General features: G+C 50.1%; 4 protein-coding genes and 1 non-coding gene across 15 annotated transcripts in view; 3 read left to right on the top strand and 2 right to left on the bottom strand.

Moving 5' to 3' along the window:
* The window catches only part of LOC118618451 (fer-1-like protein 4), a 35519-nt gene extending 33756 nt beyond the window's left edge, over positions 1 to 1763 (bottom strand). Inside the window, exons 1-4 of the mRNA XM_036244694.1 lie at positions 1685 to 1763; positions 1368 to 1423; positions 893 to 981; positions 697 to 796 (exon numbers count right to left, since the gene is read on the bottom strand). Of these exons, the coding sequence (XP_036100587.1) occupies positions 697 to 796; positions 893 to 981; positions 1368 to 1423; positions 1685 to 1763 (324 nt within the window). The remainder of the gene's footprint in view (positions 1 to 696; positions 797 to 892; positions 982 to 1367; positions 1424 to 1684) is intronic.
* Positions 1764 to 3407: 1644 nt separating this feature from the next.
* Positions 3408 to 3641, top strand: LOC118618094 (cyclin-dependent kinases regulatory subunit 2-like). The gene has a single exon (XM_036243999.1). The coding sequence runs from the start codon at positions 3408 to 3410 to the stop codon at positions 3639 to 3641; it is 234 nt and encodes a 77-aa protein (XP_036099892.1).
* A 1146-nt stretch (positions 3642 to 4787) lies between these two features.
* On the top strand, positions 4788 to 4894 carry LOC118619528. Its single transcript, XR_004957287.1, has one exon. It is a non-coding gene; the product is annotated as a U6 spliceosomal RNA (small nuclear RNA).
* Positions 4895 to 5619: 725 nt separating this feature from the next.
* SPAG4 (sperm associated antigen 4) lies at positions 5620 to 10274 on the top strand. Of its 2 annotated transcripts, none has more exons than XM_036245635.1 (12): positions 5620 to 6034; positions 6517 to 6621; positions 6870 to 6936; positions 7134 to 7195; positions 7435 to 7478; positions 7782 to 7804; positions 7926 to 8034; positions 8277 to 8352; positions 8510 to 8625; positions 8949 to 9116; positions 9768 to 9857; positions 9957 to 10274. In XM_036245635.1, exons 1-12 carry the CDS (start codon positions 5731 to 5733, stop codon positions 10104 to 10106), a joined length of 1314 nt encoding a protein of 437 aa, XP_036101528.1. In that variant the 5' UTR covers positions 5620 to 5730; the 3' UTR covers positions 10107 to 10274. The 2 variants fall into 2 exon arrangements, with proteins under 2 accessions (XP_036101528.1, XP_036101529.1); XM_036245636.1 differs by having other exon boundaries at positions 5690 to 6015.
* The window catches only part of CPNE1 (copine 1), a 38429-nt gene continuing 35674 nt past the window's right edge, over positions 10268 to 13022 (bottom strand). For 6 of the 10 annotated variants that reach the window (XM_036245628.1, XM_036245629.1, XM_036245632.1 and 3 more), the window contains 3 exons: positions 11186 to 11319; positions 10809 to 11045; positions 10268 to 10605 (listed from right to left, as the gene is read on the bottom strand). In XM_036245628.1, coding sequence (XP_036101521.1) covers positions 10465 to 10605; positions 10809 to 11045; positions 11186 to 11319 — 512 coding nt within the window. In that variant the 3' untranslated portion in view covers positions 10268 to 10464. The remainder of the gene's footprint in view (positions 10606 to 10808; positions 11046 to 11185; positions 11320 to 13022) is intronic. The other 4 variants (XM_036245634.1, XM_036245630.1, XM_036245624.1 and 1 more) reach the window with 1 other exon arrangement.

Below are 13022 nucleotides of genomic sequence, written 5' to 3'. Positions count from 1 at the left end.
CTTCCACTCTATCTGAACCAAAAAAAAGTGGAAAAATGTCCTCGGGTGAGGATAAAAAAAAAAAAAGAATGGCCAGTGGAAATTTTACACTTATTTGAGTGAATATTTGTTTAATGTTTGCCTCTCTCTTTAGCTATGGAGCGCTGAAAGGGCAAACCCTTGCCTGGCTTTGCTCACTACTCAATCCTCATTGCTCAGCACAGCACTTGGTTTATAATGAGAGCTCAACAAATAATGACAGACTGAATGAAAAGCTCATTTTGTATGACTCCACGCAATGTAAATGAGGAAACAGCTTCAAGAAACTAATAACTTGTCCAAGTTCTCAGCTGGGAAATGATGGATCTGAGATTTGTACCAAGGTCCATTTGTACCAGGCTCTACTGACCCTCATGACACACCAGGAAAATCCAGCCAGCTTTATCTTTGTCTCCCACAAGAATTGAGCTTGGGTCAGAGTCAGGGAGCAACATAGAATTTCTTACCTTTCCCCATTGCCACACCCCTGACCCTCAGAGATGAACCTGGTTCTTGGCCTATGTGAGACTTCAGCAGGGGCTGTAATGAGAGGAGCCCTGGCTAGGGGGCCTTGTTACCACTCCTGTCTGGGTCTAGGTTTTTCCCTCAGAGAAATGTAATCTATTTAGAGGGACTCTCAGGATTGGGGGTGGCAGGCTGGGGGATGGTGGGACTCACCGGGGACACTCGCAGATTCTCATCCACTAGGGCCTCCTGCAACACCAAATGCCCAGCAATCTGTAGCTGCTGTAGGGAGATTACCAGGGTCCCCAGAGACCTGGGAGTGTGGCATGGAGCAGAAGAGTGACCCAGGGAATGGCCCCAAGCCACTCCCAGCCCCACCTGCATTATTGGCTCCCGCAGGCCTACTTACCTGGAGCTGAACACACGGCTGCAGTTGACCACCTGAACAGACAGACACTCCCCAGTCAGTGGAGCCCCATAGTGTGGCCAACGAAACAGCTGGGGATAGGAGGAAATTTGTGACACCCAATGCTAGGCTGACCCTCACCCCAGTCCAGAGCCTGCACCCAATTCTGAAACAGAAGCCAACGCTCCACACTTGGAGCCAACCCTCTGACTGATCTTTCAAACCTGGAACCACCACCTCTAACATGGGGTTGACTCCAAACTAGGACTGAGCTGGGAAAGATACCAATCAAGAACTACCAATCATAATCCCTCATCTTGATTTTGACTTGTCTCAAACTGGGTCTGATCTCTCAAGCCTGAGACTGACCCCATTTCCTGAAACAATACCTCTCAAAACCCAGGAAGGAGCCGCCCAACCTCAGTATGGACTTAGATGGGGCATAAATCAGCTTCTCTCCATTCAGGACCCCACTGACCTCACCAATATCTGCCTCTTGTCCACAGTGAATTCTCCTTGTTTTCTGGGTAAAACCTGCTCAGAATAGAATCTAGTCATTTACCAGCGCCCCCATGATAAAACCAGCCCCCCCCCCCCATCCTTGGGCCAGAGTCCCGTCTCCCTGGACTCACTCCTCAAAGAAAGGGAGAAGATGGAGAGGGAGGGAGGCACAGAGCTGGAAATTGGGCTGAGGGAGAAAGGGACAGGCTGTAGAGATACCTAGGGATGAGTTGGGACTTTGGGAATAGAGCTCCCCTGTTCCAAAAATCATTAGCACAGCCCTGCAAGCCTCACCCCGAAAGCTGAGCCTCACTTGTCGGTCATGGGTGCCCGGCAGCCCCGTCAGTCGCCGCACACACACGGTCAGAGCCATTGTCCCAGGGCCACTGGTTCTACCTCTGCCAGCCTGCTCTCCTGCCCACCTTCCTGCACAACTGAATCGCCTCTGAGTCATTGGACTCACCCAGCAAGTTCAGCAATCCCTGCCCTTTAGTCAAACACACAGACTGCTGGCCTGGGGGTCATAGGTGGGGAAGGAATGGGAGGACTGAGAGATGGGTGTAAGGTCCCTCTGGTCAGCTCAGTCCTCCCTGCCTGCACTAACTCTAGCCTCCATCCTGCATTCTTGTGTGGTCGGAGCTGGGACTAGGTGGGGATGGAGGCAAGGGGAGAGGATAGCACCCCCAGTTTGGTCCAGCTGGCCAATGGGGCCTTCAGGGCATGGGGCCTCAACTGGTTACTTGTTCACCTCTCTGTCCTCAATGCCAAGCTCATGGTCTGGTTACATTGTAGACCCTCAAAACACTGACTAAATAAATGAATGGGGTAATAAATAAATCTCGTAGCCCCCAGCATTAGTACTGTAGGCACGCAACACATTTATTGAATTAATGAGTGATTGAATACGTTCCTAGCTTGCACATAACAGGCATTCAAAAGAACTTCTTAACCAGAAGCCAGAGGTCGTTAACTTGAGCTTTCTAGCGGGACCATAGATGGGCTCTGGGGAGTCATGTAACATATTGAGCACATGTGCATTTTTCTGAACATAGAATTCCTGGGTTAGATTAATAACCCTTAAACAGATGTGTAGTACTTTTACTGAATGTATGAAGGAATGAATGTATCTCGTAGCCTGAACCAGTGGATGACAATAACTATGTGCTGAGTGTATTTCATGGCCATCCACGTAATCATTCTATTTAATGGCACCTCCTATGTGCAGGACTTGTGCTATGACAACCTGAGGGGAAGGGGTTGCAGCCAGAGATGAATCAGACAGATTCTTTCTCTTCCAGTAGCTTCATGGACTGCAACATCAAACAAAGCCTAGAAAGACTGCAATCCCCATCAGAGCAGAAACAAATCAGGCTGGGTTGCTCAGAGGAGGGACACCAGAGCGGCTTTCTTGAGGAGGGAACATTTAAAATGAACTTTGAGCCCTGGCCGGTTTGGCTCAGCGGTTAGAGCATCAGCCTGTGGTCCAGAGAGAACCGGGTTCGGTTCCCGCTAAGGGCATGTACCTTGGTTGCAGTTTGTCCCCGGCCCTGGGCGGTCATGCGGGTGGCAGCCACTCGATGTGTCCCTTTCACATCGATGTCTCTCTTCCTCCCACTCTACCTGAACAAAAAAAATGTCCTCGGGTGAGGATAAAAAAATAAAATAAAATGAACTTTGAGGATAGGAGTTGAGCAGAGATGGACATCCAGGCAGTGGGGAGGAATGCAGGGTGTGTTCCTGGATCTGTGATTTGTTCACTTTGGCCTTCCTGTAAGGAATGTATTGGATGGCTACAGCAGATAAGATTAGACCATCAGAGGAGCTGGGCCTTGCTGTGTGGCCTTGAGCCAGACATGGTCCCCTCTTGTGCTTCAGCTTTTCTTTTTCAATAGTGGGGCTAGAAAGTCTTGTACTAGGCAGTCGAGATGCTTCCTTGGCACGTTGGGGACTGTTGGTTCGCTGCACCCGCTCTTCCTGCCCTGTCGCTTCCCCTCTGCGGGGCTCACTTGCTGGCAGGATGGCCCACAAACAGATCTACTCAGACAAACACTTCAATGAGCACTACGGGTACTGGCATATCATGTTACCCAAAGAACTTTCCAAACAAGTACCCAAAACCCATCTGATATCAGAAGAAGAGTGGGAACTTGGTGTCCAACAGAGTCTAGGCTGGGTCCATTACATGATTCATGAGCCAAAACCACATATTTTTCTCTTTAGACAACCTCTTCCAAAAGATCAACAAAAATGAAGTATATCTGGGGATCGTCAATTAAATCTTTTTCAAATTTAACGTAATGTGTATATAAGGCAGTATTCAGTGAATACTTGAAAAATGTACAAATCATTCATCCATACCTGTGCATGAGCTGTATTCTTCACTGGAACAGAGCTCAGTTAAATGCAACTGCAAGTAGGTTACTGTAAGGTGTTTAAGATAATTTTCTTCTAGTTTTTCTCTTAATATGAGTGCCTGTTTGACTTTATCTGTTATTTTTGTTAAATAAAGTTTGTATGTTGCATTTAAAAGAGAAAGAAAGTCCTGTTCTACCTATTTCCCAGGTGTTAGGTACTCACTCATATGTGTTTGGGGGTCTATAGAACACCAGACAAGAGGCATGAATTGTTCTGTTTCTAAGCAAGGTCCAGGTTAGACCTCAAGACCCCTACATGTTGGGGTAGGGCTTCGCCTCCCCATTTGACAGGTGGGAACACTGAGACCCAAACAAAAGCAGAGGGGACCAGAATTTTTAGCTTGCATTGCCTTGACCTTTTCCTCCCTTCCTTCCCTGAGCTCTGTGGTATCTAATCAAACAAGGTATTGATGCCATTCCTCTGGAATCTAATGCAAAAACACCTGCTCTCGCCCTGGCCACTTTGGCTCAGCAGTTAGTGTTGGCCCGCGGACCAATGAGTCATGGGTTCGATTTCAGTGAAGGGCACGTACCTAGGTTGAGGTTCATCCCCAGCCCTGGTCAGGGTAATGCAGAAGGCAACTAATCGATGTGTCTCTCTTACATCAATCTTTCTCTCTCTCTCTCTCTCTCTCTCTCTCTCTCTCTCTCTCCCCCACTCTGTCTAAAAATAAATGGAAAAATATGCTCAGGTAAGGATTAAAAACTCAAAAAGACAAACCCTGCTCTCTGGATTGGAACACAGCCTGGCAGGTTCTCCCTCGGCGTCAAACCCTCTAAGAACTGCCACTGCCACTTTCTAACATTCCAAAGAAGATGGGATGTGGCAGAAGGAGTACTGGGTTTTGAAATTCTAATCTCTATAACCCATTGTGTGGTTTTAGGTACGTCCTTTCCCCTCTCTAGACCTGTTTGCCTAGTTGTGCAATGTGAACAGGATGCACTGAATTGCTTTTCAATTGTGGTCCTTAAACAGGATCACAGTGCTCCCTTTGGCAGCACATATACTAAAATTGGAACGATACAGAGAAGATTAGCATGGCCTCTGCACAAGGATGACCCGCAAATCTGTGAAGCATTCCATATTAAAAAACAAAACAAAACAAACAACAGGAGCACACAATATGTGGTTGTTAAAAATGCACATTCCTGCACCCACTCCAGAAATGCTGAAGTAGAATCTCAAGGTGTGCCTGAGAACCTGAATTTCTATCTGCTGCACTGGTATGCTGTTGCACAGGAATCTGAACCTCTGGTTTTTTGGCTGTGACCCTCTGTGATTTTCCCATTTCCTTCTCCGCGACTCACATGGTTGGTTTCTGTGTGGATATGATGATTAGTGCGTACTGAATTTTCACCCCACAGACTCCTGGTGAATATGGATCTGAGAGAGGGAGCCACATATCCCGATGTCAGCATTCTCAGGCCTGATAACTAAGATGAGAGCAGGGCCTTCAAGGGTTTGTAGAGCAAAAGAGACCAAATGTTTATTTAGACGTGCCTTGTGTGATCCCTTGCCCCTTCTTAACATTCATTTATTTATAAATATATGAGAACCTATTACATGCTAGGCCTGTTGAAGGTACCAGAGGATGTAGGAAGAGTGCAGTTTTAGATAGGGTGTTCTGGGAAGTGCTGTGATGTCATTGCTTGCTTTAACTTGTGAAATAAGACTGCCATGGCTCCCAGTGATCCGCGACTGGCTCTGTGACGCTCGGTCGCGGCGTTCCGCAGAGATCATGGTCTCCTCTATGACGTCAGGCAGGCTCAGAAACAAGGGAGAAGGTTGGGTCCGGTCGTAGGGCCCGCCGGCTGCACGCAGGCTCCGAGGGGTGCTGGCGGCGCGCATCGGCTGAGGAAGGGCCAAGTGCCTTGCCGGTTGCGGCGGCGACTTTGGCGTCCGTGAGGGGCCGGCCCAGAGTCAGAATGCGGCGGAGCCCCCGCCCGGGCTCGGCCACGTCCCCGCACAAGCACACGCCCAACTTCTATAGCGACAACAGCTCAGTGAGCACCACCTCGGGGGACAGCAGCGGCCATCGGTCAGCTGGGTCGGGGCCCGGGGAGCCTGAGGGCAGAAGAGCCCAGGGCTCGAGCTGCGGTGAGCCCGCCTTGAGCTCAGGAGTGCCCGGAGGATCCACATGGGCTGGAAGCTCTCGGCAGAAGCCGGCGCTGCGGAGCCACAAAGGGCAGACCGCCGGTGGCGCGGCAACCGTGAGGGGCGGGGCCTCGGGTGCGGGCGGGGTCGAAAACGCGTAAGCCGAGGGAGGGGGCAGGGCACAAGGGGCGGGGCTGGGACCGGGACCGGGATAAAACAGTCTGGGCACCTACAAAGGGGCGAGGCCTATAGGGTGAGGAGGGGAGGCATTAAATAACATGTGTGATGGATGATCATGGGAAGGGAGAAGAAAATTCTGTAATTGGACACCACCGAGGAGGCGTGGCCTCTGTGTTAGCATGACTGGCTACTTGCGACAGGAGCCGAAGCAAGACCTAAGGCTGGGGGCGGGGCTTCCGTTTGGGGGTGGGACCAACAGCTTGAGGGCGCATTTCCTGGAGGGGCGGGGCCTCAGAATGCTGAGAGACCTGGCTTGGTGGAACCAAAGCCTGTGAGAGCCTGCCCGGCTTCTGGGCTGGGGGACCTGCGACCGGGTCTTGGGGAAAGAGGGGCCTGCGGTGCGCAAGGCCCCCAATGGAGCCCTTGGGCTCCCGCAGAACCGGCTGGCTTTCCCGTAGTCTCTGAGGAGCAGTTCAATCTTCTCTCGACCCTGGATCTGAGGCAGGAAACGCAGTCCCCGCGAGTATTCAAGAACTTCCTGAGTATGTGTGTCAGGCTAGCCCGGATCCCCCCTAACCCTCCAGCTTCCCTCCCCGAATTCCAGTTCCCTGAGACCCTGTTTTCAGCCCCCGGCCCATGCCTGAGTCCACAGCCCCTTCTCTGAGCCCGATCGACCTTCTCTGAGTCTAAACTCACTTTCTTGCCCCCATCTAATTCTAGCACACTTCTCTCCATCTCTACTCCTCTCTAAGCCATAGTCCCGTCTCTGAGCACCCTCTCCTCTTCTCAGGCCTACTTTTCCAGGTGCTGAGCGTGTTTTTATCCCTGCTAGGAGACGTGCTGGTCAGTGTGTACAGGTCAGAGGGAGGAAAGAGGGAGCCCCAGGTGCTGCTCTTTGGAGGAGGCGGGGAGCAGGGCCGGACCCAGCTGAGGCTGGAGCCGATTCAGACCTGGTTGAGTCGTGTTCACAGGAGCTGCTGGATCTAGGAACCTGGGGTGGGGGCTGTGGGGTTCACTAGTGTCCCCGGGCCTCAGCCTCCCTCCGGTTCTTCAGGGAGGTCTGTTCCATTCGCTTCCTGCTCACCGCTGTGTCACTGCTGAGCCTCTTTCTGACAGGTGAGGGGGGTGAATTCCCTGGGGTCCCAGCCCTGGATGCTTTGGAGCCAAACCAGGATCATCTTCTCTTATATAGCCTTAGCTCACTCTGCCCCTTAAGCTCTCCAGTTTGCTTGCTTCAGAGCCCTGTAGTCCCCTCCTCAGACTCAAACCCCTCAAGCCTCTTCTTCAATGTCCTTTATGCCAGAGAAACCCTCTTCCCCTTCCTTCCCCTGAGACCCCCCCCCCTTTTTCTTCAGCACTCTGGTGGGGTCTCCTGTACCTGGTCCCTCCTTTGGAGAGTGTGAGTCTGGGAGACTGTGTCCTGGGGTGGGTGGTTGGCAGGCTATGAAAGTGGAGGTTGTTGGGGTGTCCCCTAGGCTGCAGAGAGGAGGGGACAGTGCTGGAAGGGATGGATATAAATAGACTTCTGAGATTGTTCCCAGAGGTGCTTGAGGGTCTCTGAGGGGTCCTGGAAGGTCAAGGGAGGGGGTGGCTGTCCTCAAAAGGAAGGCCCTTTGAGTCTGGCTGCTCTCAGACTGAAGTGGGACTAGGGGTAGGTGGGAACTGAGTAGCCCTGTACTTTGTCCTTCTCTCCCTCCAATAGGAACATGTGATGCTGACTATAAGGTGAAAGATGGCACCTGGGGTGTGGAATTTGGGGAATCAAAGGTGCTCCTGTGGAGGGGCTTATGGGAAGTGTCCTGGGGATAGGGAGCCAGCCCACCCTGTGCAAATCTCCTGCCTGCAGCAAGTACCATGAGCGTGTGCGCACCCAGGGGGAGCAGTTACAGCAGCTCCAGGCCGAGCTAGATAAACTGCACAAGGAGGTGTCCAGTGTTCGCACAGCCAACAGTGAGGTGAGCCCTGCAGCATCCTGCTCTCACAGCCTGGCCCCAGGGGTGTTCAGGTGCTCCACCTGCTGCACAGTCCCTGCCCTTGGGAACCCCTTTCTAAGCCCCATTTTCTGGGTTCTCAACCTTAAAACCCTGCCCTAGAGCCCCAACTTTAGGATTTCTCTTGGGGCCACAAAGCCCATACCAGACAACTATTCCCCTCGCCCTACAAAACCAGCCTGCAAGCCCGTTCTCCCTCTTTTCAGAGAGTGGCCAAGCTTGTATTCCAGAGGTTGAATGAGGATTTTGTGCGAAAACCCGACTATGCGCTGAGCTCTGTGGGTAAGACCCAGAGACACTAAACATGAAAAGAGATGTAGACATTGACACAGACAGACTTATACATGACCAAACCAAGGAGGCCAACCTCAGACAGACCCTGACCCAGTAGTTGGGCAGGTCTGGGAGTCTCTGAGTGGTTGTTTCTTCTCTGCTCCAGGAGCCTCCATCGACCTAGAGAAGACATCCCGTGACTATGAAGACGCAAACAGTGCCTACTTCTGGAATCACTTCAGTTTCTGGAACTATGCGCGACCACCCACGGTTATCCTGGAGGTGGGCCTGGAACCTGGATCCCAGAGAGAGATGGGGGGACTGGACTCTAGGGAAAGAATCCAATAGCTCCCTGGAGGTGGGATCTAGCTGACCTGAGCATGGGGCCTAGGATGAGACCCTGCTGGAAGCGGGACCTGGCTTGGCTGGGCTAAGGTTCGTTTTGCTGGAGAAATCTGGCATTGCTAGGGACTGGAGATGGAGGACTGAACCTGGAGGAAGATGGGGTCAAACTAAGGGTGGGGGTCACTGTGAACCCATGCTCAGGATGGAGAAGGGCCAAGTCGCTAGGCCCGCAGGTTCTGATCTACTCTATCCCCTTGCAGCCAGATGTGTTCCCTGGGAATTGCTGGGCTTTTGAGGGCGACCAGGGCCAGGTGGTGATCCGGCTGCCGGGTCGTGTGCAGCTGACTGACATCACCCTGCAGCATCCACCTCCCAGTGTGGCACACAGCGGGGGAGCCAAAAGTGCCCCTCGCAGTTTCCAAGTCTATGTGAGTGGGACTGAGGCCAGAGAGGTGGGGATTTTGAAAACTGGTGCCCCCGAATCTTCACTTACACATCTACAAAATGGAGATACCACCACTTGCCTGTCAGGGCTGCCATAGGTTATAAATAATTATAAACATATCCAAATATTAGTTATGGCTTACTCAGTGATAACTCGATGCCCAGTACTTTACATGGATTATCTCCTTGAATCCACACAACCTATACAGGTGAGGAAAGTAATGCTCAGAAAGGGGACCTGCCCTGGCCGGTTTGGCTCAGTTGTTAAGAGCACTGGCCAAGGACCTAAGGGTCCTAGGTTCGATTCCCAGTCAAGGTTGTGGGTTCAATCCCCTGCCCGTCAGGGCTGTGTGGGAGGTGGCCCACCCATGTCTCTCTCTCTCCCCCATCCCTCTCACTCTAAAAAAAGGGGGGGGGGACCTTAGTTGCCCAAGGTCACAAAGCTAACAATTGGCCAGACTAAAATTTGCAGCATGGTTTATTTGAGCCCACATTCCACACACTATCCTAACACCAAAAAACAAATGACAGCATGCATACAGCTATTGAACACATATGTAATAGGTCCTCAACAGTTGCCTTCTCCCTCTTCCACCTGTGCCTCACTGTTACTTCATTCACTCTTCACCTACCAGGGCCTCCAGGTGGATGACGAGACAGAAGTTTTCTTGGGGAAATTCACTTTTGACGTGGAGAAATCTGAGATTCAGACTTTCCATCTACAGGTGTGTTTGTCTCTGGGGATGAGGGTGCTAAGAGAGTGGGATAGGGAGGGAAGATTGAGGAGGAAGGCAGTCCTTGGCATGATCCATTTGTCTCCCCAGAATGACCCCCCAACTGCCTTTCCCAAGGTGAAGATACAGATTCTAAGCAACTGGGGTCACCCCCATTTCACATGCTTATATAGAGTCCGAGCCCATGGCATGAGAAGCTCAGAGGAAGCAGGGGACAGTGCCACAGGGGGGCCCAATTAAACATGCTGATTGTTGAATAGAGTGGAGGTCTGTGCTGAAAGAAGCTGGATCAGAGGCATCCTTCACTGAATAACCCCTAAGGTCAACAAATAGGCTGAGAGAAGTAAACATGGCTAATAGCAGATTCCCACCCCAAAACACACAGAGTGGTGACAAAGCAGTGGTCATCATTGATCTTTATTGAATGAGGAGCTCCAGGAGCAAGAAGGTACAATCAAGAGCAGCAATAGCAGGGGCAAGTATAAAAGTATAAAATATAGTGCTAGCACTGGGGAGTATGTGCATGGGTGGGCACTGGTGCATATGGACCTTGGGACACAGGGCTGAGGACCAGCCACAACCTACCCTCCAAGGAAATCTAGGCCTGAGGGGCCCGTGAAGGGTCTTTGGCTGGAAGTGGAAGCGGTTTACATGGGGCCCAACCTTGGGCCTTGAAGTAGGAAACCAGTTGCACAGGTACTTCTGCAAGCACAGTTTGCGCCAATGCCTCCCGAGGGGCCTGCCAGGAGAAGAGGGGCAAGGTCAGTGGGGGTCCACAACAGCTTCCCAAGGCCTACATTTTATACCCAAGAAGGGATACAAAACCCAATATGCAACCTTGCCCCAGACTTAGATGAAAGGGTGAGCATCTCTACTCACACAGGGAAAGGCAGAAAGGTAAACTCCCAGATCTGATCTGCCCCCAAGCTTGTCCCCACTCACATTCTGGAAGCGGCGGTAGGGCACAAACTGCACGATGTCACGGGCAGCTCCCTCCCCGGAGCGTGTACGCAAGGGTCCACCATCAGCATCCAGCTGCTCCATGGCCTCGAAATCAGCACCACCCACACCCACGATGATCACTGACATGGGCAGGTGAGAGGCACGAACTACAGCCTCACGTGTGGCCTCCACATCAGTCACCGCACCATCAGTTAGTAGCAACAGCACGAAGTATTGCTGGGGACAAGTCAATCATCTACTGAGATCTTTTAAACACCCCAGACATACATTCCCACACTGACAAGAAGTCCCGTGTTACAAAGCCCTCAAGGGAGCCATTGACTGAGACCATCACCACTACCTCCCACAACCCTCACCGAGGCAGTCCTCTGATGTGCAGCCTGGGCTGCAAACCTGGCCACATGGTTGATGATGGGTGCAAAATTGGTGGGGCCATAGAGGCGAACTTGGGGCAGGGCTTGACGGTAGGCATCCACAATACCCTGGATACCTAGAAAGATGGGCAAAAAACACTATAAAATGCTGGGCTACTCAGGGTAGAACCAGTCCTGACATCACTCCATCCTGGGTAAGGAGATTTGGGAACCTAGGTGCATTTCATTCAATCACCCAGTAACTCAGGGTACTTACCCTTATCCTACAGATGAGAGAGAAAATTAAGGCCAAAGACAGGAGGGACACTTGCCCTAAATCACGGCGTTAATTAAAACCCAGAATAGGGGAGTACCCAGAAAAATCCAAGGCATTTGAGCATCAGATTATAACCTACTTAATAAATTAATGAATTATAATTAATTTAATAAATAAAGAATCTATTGAGATATTAAGTAATGGGAGAGAAAGGAAAGCTCTTCCTTAATAAATGTAGAAGGAAGAATTACAAAATCATTTTGACAATCAGATCACTGAATCAGGCAAGGATCATCAATGGATGCTAAAACTAGAGGGGGTAAAAGATCAGTAATCAGAGATCTATATAAAAAGATACTTATTCATTACAAAGAGAAAAACAGTACTTGCATAGTGCAGACACCTGGTAGACTCTCTACCTTAACTGAATGATCAAAGTTAACATGACTGGGAATAGGATAAATCAACGTGTCTCCTGATGTGGTGCACTGGGAAGAAAACGCAGCATCATTTCTGTAGCATTCCCGCCAAAGATGCATAATCTGAATCTAATCGTGAGGAAATACTAGGTAAACCCAAACTGGAGCATTCTACAAATTATCTGGTCTGTAATCTTAATGTCAATATCATGAAAGACATGAACTCTGGAAGACAAAACAACTGAATGCAACATGTGATCTAAGATTTTCTTTTGCTGTAATAGATAGGATGATTGGAAAAAGAACAATTGGCAAAGTTTGAATAAATTCTATAAAACTGTACTGTGGTTATGTATAAGAGTGTCTTTAATTTTAGGAAACACACTGAAGTATTTAGGGATAAAGGGCCATGTGAATGATGATGTGGGCGCCTGTTTACTACTACAATTCTCAAACATTTCAGAAAAAAAAAATGTGTGTATGTAAATATATATATGGAGAGAGAGAGAACTTGAGTGAGTGAATAACAGAAATGTGATGAAATGTTCATGTTTGAGGAATCTGGGTAAAGGTAAACAACAGCTCCTGTGAACCAGGCCCTGATCCCTGAGCTCCAATGGCATGAACCCCTATAACTATTCTTGTAACTTTTCTGTAAGTCTGGACTCATGCCAAAATAAAAACCCAGGCCGCATTAGGTCAGGTCAATTTTTCCACTTCGACTTGTTACCCATGTAGGGGTAACTGGGAGCCACAAAGTTTGGCCCTCTCCGGACAAAACAGCTTGGGGCAAAAAGCACCCTGAAAAGAACTGATGCCCAAAAAAAGTACTTGTGAGCTTGAAGGCAAAGATAATGACAGCTACCATTTTTTTAAAGAGCACTTCATATGTGCCAGGCTTACTGCTTCAATCTTGATACACATCCTCCTCCTCAAATATTCCAATATCCTACAATATTGTAATCCCACAGCACACAGAAGCTAAGCAACTGGCCCCAGGTCACATGATTATTAAGTGGCAGGATGAGGATTTGACTTCAGAGACCTAGCTCTAAAATCCATTCTTCTGGACAATGGAGTCACTCTCCCTTGCCAGCACTGGCTTGGCCCTCTAGGTGTGAACAGATCTGCCTTATGCTGGGGG

The sequence above is a fragment of the Molossus molossus genome, unplaced genomic scaffold, assembly GCF_014108415.1.
Source record: "Molossus molossus isolate mMolMol1 unplaced genomic scaffold, mMolMol1.p scaffold_m16_p_6, whole genome shotgun sequence".
Classification (NCBI taxonomy): domain Eukaryota; kingdom Metazoa; phylum Chordata; class Mammalia; order Chiroptera; family Molossidae; genus Molossus; species Molossus molossus.
This window is presented reverse-complemented; position numbering and strand designations above follow the sequence as displayed.

Excerpts from the sequence above, each read along its gene's own strand:
- LOC118618094 (XM_036243999.1), top strand. The coding sequence starts at position 3,408 with ATGGCCCACAAACAGATCTACTCAGACAAACACTTCAATGAGCACTAC.
- SPAG4 (XM_036245635.1), top strand. The coding sequence starts at position 5,731 with ATGCGGCGGAGCCCCCGCCCGGGCTCGGCCACGTCCCCGCACAAGCAC. Across the intron at positions 6,035-6,516 it reads CGTGAGGGGCGGGGCCTCGG|AACCGGCTGGCTTTCCCGTA; the intron begins GTGCGGGCGGGG and ends GGGCTCCCGCAG. Across the intron at positions 7,805-7,925 it reads CATGTGATGCTGACTATAAG|CAAGTACCATGAGCGTGTGC; the intron begins GTGAAAGATGGC and ends TCCTGCCTGCAG.